Source organism: Polistes dominula, unplaced genomic scaffold (genome assembly GCF_049000335.1).
Source record: "Polistes dominula isolate Pdom_NZ unplaced genomic scaffold, Pdom_raw_medaka contig_18, whole genome shotgun sequence".
Lineage (NCBI taxonomy): Eukaryota > Metazoa > Arthropoda > Insecta > Hymenoptera > Vespidae > Polistes > Polistes dominula.
Window position 1 is genome coordinate 4,071,483 of NW_028301164.1, and position 6,053 is coordinate 4,077,535.

General features: G+C 33.3%; 1 protein-coding gene across 1 annotated transcript; it reads left to right on the plus strand.

The window, feature by feature from the left end:
• Positions 1-3,961: 3,961 nt before the first annotated feature.
• Positions 3,962-5,541, plus strand: LOC149030509 (uncharacterized). Its single transcript, XM_089178794.1, has 2 exons — positions 3,962-4,979; positions 5,331-5,541. The coding sequence occupies exon 1, from the start codon at positions 4,668-4,670 to the stop codon at positions 4,971-4,973; it is 306 nt and encodes a 101-aa protein (XP_089034920.1). The 5' UTR covers positions 3,962-4,667; the 3' UTR covers positions 4,974-4,979; positions 5,331-5,541.
• The last annotated feature ends 512 nt before the right edge of the window (positions 5,542-6,053 follow it).

The window sequence follows — 6,053 nt, forward strand, 5'->3', positions numbered from 1 at the left end:
AAGTCACAAATCTACGCATGCACGTACGTTTAGTTTTGACGATTAATTTGAGTAATTAATCATCGTACAATTTATTTTAATATTTGTCTAATTAATGGATCGTTCAAATAATTATCTTAATTATTATTTTATTTTATTATTATATAGTTTATTCACTTGCAACTTATCAATATGTATCATTCTACTTGCTTTGATTTTTAATAATTGCATAAGTTTATACAGTGTACTCGTTTTTATACCTGTATATATAAAAATTCAGTGTGTGTCATATTGTTGGCTTCCAATGAAGATTAAAGCTACTAAACCGATTTTAATGAAATTTTTTGTAATTTGTGTGTTTTTTTTTCAACTTATTTTATTATTAACTTTTTAATATTACTCGTAGGATAGTTTCTGTAGCGATTTATTTTTATTTTTTATTACTAATTTAAGGATTTATTATTTATAGGTTATCTAAGTTTTTAGGTACTGTAAGTTTTCAATAGACGGTGCTGTTTTACAATTCAAATATTTTGATATAACGTCCATATCATGTAACTAACCTTGTTTTTTTTTTTATATATTTTCGTGTATTATTGTTTCATATATTCCATTCAAATTGTAGTATCATTTTGTGTTTTGTTATAATTTACTAAATAGTTTAGAATTATATTAAATCAACATTTAATAGCAAAGCTACAGTAACGCATGGCCAGAGCATTCCAGTATATTTTATTACTGGATGATGTACGAGAAATATTTTGACATTGTTAACATAATTTCAAAGATTCGTCTCATTCTACTTTTTACTTATTTGCTTTAGTTGGACACGCGTGTCCTCTTTTTCGGTAAAACACACAAATTCTCATCCTACTTTTCTCTCTCTCTTTCTCTTTCGCTCTTTTTTTTTTCTCTCTATCGTTACGCATCGAAGCAAAGCAAACCAAGAAGATTACGACCTTTCGTGTACCGTCTGTATAACCGTCCGTCATTAACTTTACCCTCCCGGATATATTTCTGGCAAAAACAGTTCGCTCGAGTTGCCAGGAAACGTTGGAAACATTGCTGCTTTGCCGCTGCTGCCCTTTGTCCACTGATATATAAAATGACAATAATGATAATAATGAGAAAATAATAATAATAATAATAAAAATAACAATAATAATAATAATACGGATAAAAGAACAATAAGAGAGGAAAAAAGAAAAGAAAAAGTAAAGAAAGAAGAAAAACTATATATATATGAGGTAATGTTCACCATAATCATTTCACCACTATCGAAACAAGTATATAAGAATTCTCTTCTTTTTATACTTGTTAAAGAGTCAAGAAAGAAAAGAAAATAAGAAAAAGAAAGAAAGAGAGAGAGAGAGAGAGAGAGAGAGAGAAAGTAGAAGTTTCACTGTAAAAAAAGATTCGAGACGTGGTTTCCTTTTCATCCTAACTCTCTCTCTCTCTTTTTTTTTTTTTTTGTAAAGGAACGTCCACAACGAAACCCTGAGAAGGTGGAAGATGAGCTCGTGGGATATTCAAAGACATTGAGAAAAAGAAAGAGAGTGAGAGAGAAAGAGAGAAAAGGTTTCGTTACGAGACCGAAGACTATTGTCCGGTGTTGAGCAACGAAATAAGAAAAAAAGAAAGAAGGAAAGAAATAAATAATGTAAGAGGGAAAGAGAAAGTGGATAAAGGTACAGTGTTTGCCCGGATCGTCAAAGAGGATAGGAATAAGGAGAAGGCCGGCTGATTAACAGGGTCTTATCGTCTTCCAACTGGCAAAGCTCCAATAATCACCTTGAAGCCCCACCAGTTAATCCTGAACTAATTCTCTGCGTGACAGAGCCGCCATTCCTACCACCCGCAGTCCCCAACAGTGACAGTAGCAAAAGCAGCACCAGCAACAGCAACAGCAACGTAGTACCAGCACCATCACCAACACTAGCACCAACACCAGCATCAGAACAAGTACAACAGCCCCTAACAATTCTCAACCTTCTTAACCTCCTATCCTCAAACTCTTCATCGTCTTTCGATCCACTCAACGATACGTTTTTTACTTTTTCTTCCGTCAATTTTTTTGTTTGTCTCATCCTTTTTCTTATTTCGTTTTAACATTCGTTGGTTGAGATACCGGTTTTAAATATCTTTTTACAACGGGTTTTCAAATTATCTAGATTTTTGTTATCTCTTTATTTTTTTCTTTTTTTTAACTGTTGAATTCATTAGATTATTATTTGAGTTAACGTTCTAATTTTATTTTGTTGATCGTACAAACAATTTATATGAATATTTTGTATTCATTAAATTGTATAATTACTGTATTTATTGTAATATTTTGTTGGTTTGATTTCTATTTCATTTTTTATTAGAACCATACAATTCCATTTTTAACTTAATCAAAACTCATTCACCGAATCAACGTTTGAAGAAACATTCATTTACATTACAATTTTACGTAATCAATCATCGGTAATAGTTGTTGAACGTTGTCAGTCATTTTTATTATCACATTATTCATACCTATTACAATTCAACTTTATCGCTTAATCAAAACTTATTCACCGAATCAACGTTTTCAAATCTCATTTGCATTAATCTTTTTTTCTGTGATATTTTTAAATGTTATCAATCGTCTGTTTTAAAAAAGCAACCGCGTAAAAACTGCTCGCTTGCTCGTCGTTATGATTAAACTTCTCCATTTTTATGTTAACGTATTCGTAATGTAGATTAACTTTCTCAACGGGAAGTTGGTCGTTAGAGTAACGACGATGAGGAGGAGTTGTAGTAATAGTGGTAGTGGTAGTAGGGTACTCAAAGTTTCGTTGAAAGGTCTAACGAGTGAGAGGGAAAGATCAAAAAGAAACAGACAGATAGACAGACAGACAGACAGATATAGTAAGAATAGAAAGGGAAGGAAATATAGAAAGACGAACAAGGAGGTGAAGTCGAATGAACTAAACCGCAAAAGAGGGTCCAGTTCCGGGTAACTTGATCCTTGATGCGGAAGATACGAGTTATCTGTGTACGGAACTAACAGTAATCCTTCGTCTCTCCTTTCTTCCTTCCTTTTCATCTCTGTTATTCCTACCTTATACCTCATCCTTCTTGGTTAAATCGTACTCGTCAAACGGAAGGAGAGATGATACGTCCTCGTTCATCTTTAAGATAGCTTTTGCCATGTTACTATCACGCGAAATGTATTAAACGTCGAGAACAGGGGGAAGAGGGGGGGGGGATTGGAATAAATTTTGCTTTTCCAAAGAAGGGGGAGGGGATCGTCTGAGATGGTTGTAGGAAGGAAGGAAGATGAAAATCAAACTGGTAAGGAAACTACAGAAGAAGAAGAGGAAGAAGAAGAAGAAGAGGTGGAGGGTTTTGAAGAGTGGGGTGAAAGAAGATCTGGGTGCTGGTTGAAGGAATAAGATGGGGAAGTAGAAGGGGAAAGGGGGTACAGGAAGGCAAACGGCAAAGTTGTTTTTCTTCTTAGGACGACACAAAAAATAAAGACATTAGTATTGATCCCGCGAAATTAATGAGGAAATCAGAGACTGGAACGCGAGGAAAAGTAGAGAGGGACGAAACAGAAGAGAAAACTTTTCCCAACTGTCATTTGTTTCCTTGAGAAAGAGACAAGAGGGTTAAAATAGAGAGAAAAAGAGAGAGATTGGTTCACTTTGATTCTCCCTCTGACAATCTTACGTAGCTTTTCGAACGAACGAACGAACGAACGAACGTTGTTCTTTCTATCTATTTCCGTATCTTCCTATTTTTTTTTTTCTTCTTACCATCATAGTAAAGATGTTGTATAGAAATATGTGGTGCAACGAAATCGGATAATAAAAACGAAAATACGATGACCTATCGGTTATAAATGTTTGATAGTAAATCCTACGATAGAAATCTTGTGAAAAAAAATGAATATAAGTGGTTTGTTATTTTGGTTTGAGAATATATAGTTACTATATTAATCGTGATATATAATATTTATCATATTGATACTTAAGGAGACCTTCTACTCTGCAATTTAAAACAATTTTTTTTTTTTTTTTTACATTTTTCGAATGTATATATATGTAGAAATATTGTGTTAAAATTTCAAAAAGATCCGATGTATCTAACTACATTTTTGGTGCCTGAACGTAACTACCTCGGACCGCTTTCCTGAGCGTTCGGCGCGCACGGACGACTCTTATCTTGTTCAATCCCTTTCTCTTTCATTGTTTATTCAAGCAGTTTTTTTTATTGTAATCTGTATAATCGGCCGGTAATGGGCCGATAATAAATGCCGGTAATGGGCCGATAATAAATGCCGGTAATGGGCCGATAATAAATGCCGGTAATGGGCCGATAATAAATGCCGGTAATGGGCCGATAATAAATGCCGGTAATGGGCCGATAATAAATGCCGATAATGGGCCGATAATAAATGCCGGTAATGGGCCGATAATAAATGCCGGTAATGGGCCGATAATAAATGCCGGTAATGGGCCGATAATAAATGCCGGTAATGGGCCGATAATAAATGCCGGTAATGGGCCGATAATAAATGCCGGTAATGGGCCGATAATAAATGCCGGTAATGGGCCGATAATAAATGCCGGTAATGGGCCGATAATAAATGCCGGTAAAGGGCCGATAATAAATGCCGGTAATGGGCCGATAATAAAAGCTTTAATAACTGCGTATGGAACATGGCACCTAAACACCTGTTTAACGGCAAAAAAGTTGTTGAAATTGCGTGCAAAGTTTCAGCATGTATCTTTAACGAAGGATTTCAAACAGTGATGAAGATAATGGAAACGATGGGCATGAAACTTGGGCCAGGAGCGATCGACTTTGCTAAAAGACGCGACGACCGACGTATCGAATCTGCGAACCGTCGAAGCTCTGAGTGCTCAAAAGATACCAGATCAAAGTGGAAGAAGGCAAGACTGGAAGAAATTGAAGAATATGAACAAGAAGAAGGTCTATTGTACGGTCCAGGCATCGCAGATTAAGTTTAGGTAAGAATTTTTAACGATTTTGAGTAGAAAAAAACTTTAAACGCGTTTATCTCGAAACTATGTTTTGAAATACTAGCTCCATCGTATCTCACGAACCAGTAAACCGATTCTTATAAAATTTAATCCACATATTCTACACATGAGCTGTAACAAAGTGACGGAGAGTTTTTTCTTATATTTTAATTTTTACTATTTATTTTTAGTCAAAAACAATAAAAAAAAGGTCAAATTTACGTTTTTTTTGTAATTTGTCCACCATTTTTTTATTTATTGATAAAATTTTTATATAAAACTGTCACTTTGTAGCTGAAGTCATACAGAATATAAAACCATTTTACTTTTATGTTTCAGGTAAGCCATTCTCAAGTTCTGATGGAGCTACCAAAGCACTAAAGTTTTAAGGTGTTTTTTTATACTACTGTTTTTGCAATAAAAAATTAATTAAAATGAAAAAATAAAAATTCATTTATATAGTTTAAGACTCAATTTAACAAACCCAACAACTTTTAGATCGATATCTTTTATAGTTTTCTTGGAAAAAATTCCCGAAAATAGCCTTTTTTTTAGGTGCTCAGAGTAGAAGGTCCCCTTAACTAAGATATTATTCTATAACTTTTGATAATACTCATTTTTGTTATTAGTTACTAAACTGTATTAATATTTCTGATAAATGATTTTAACGAGTTAACGAGATGTTGGATAAATTTACTTAAGAAACTTTGACGGAATAAAATCAATCAAGATTGTGATATTATCTTTAATATCAAACCTAGTTCTATAATATAGAAAAGAATCTTTAAAATAATATAGTTATTTATTATCTGAATAATTATTTCATTAAATTATTATACAAACATAAAAAATCATTCGAAATTCAAAGTAAAATCTATGATCAAATTCATCCCCTTTCTTTTCACCCTTTCCCCATTATATTAAAAATCGAATTAAAACGTTATCCAATGCAATAAATAAAGATAGATTGAAAGAATGTATTAGCAAACGGATAATTTTGGTTTCCCATGGATAAATAAAATCACACTTTCATATAGAAAGGTATCCATACACCTATACACA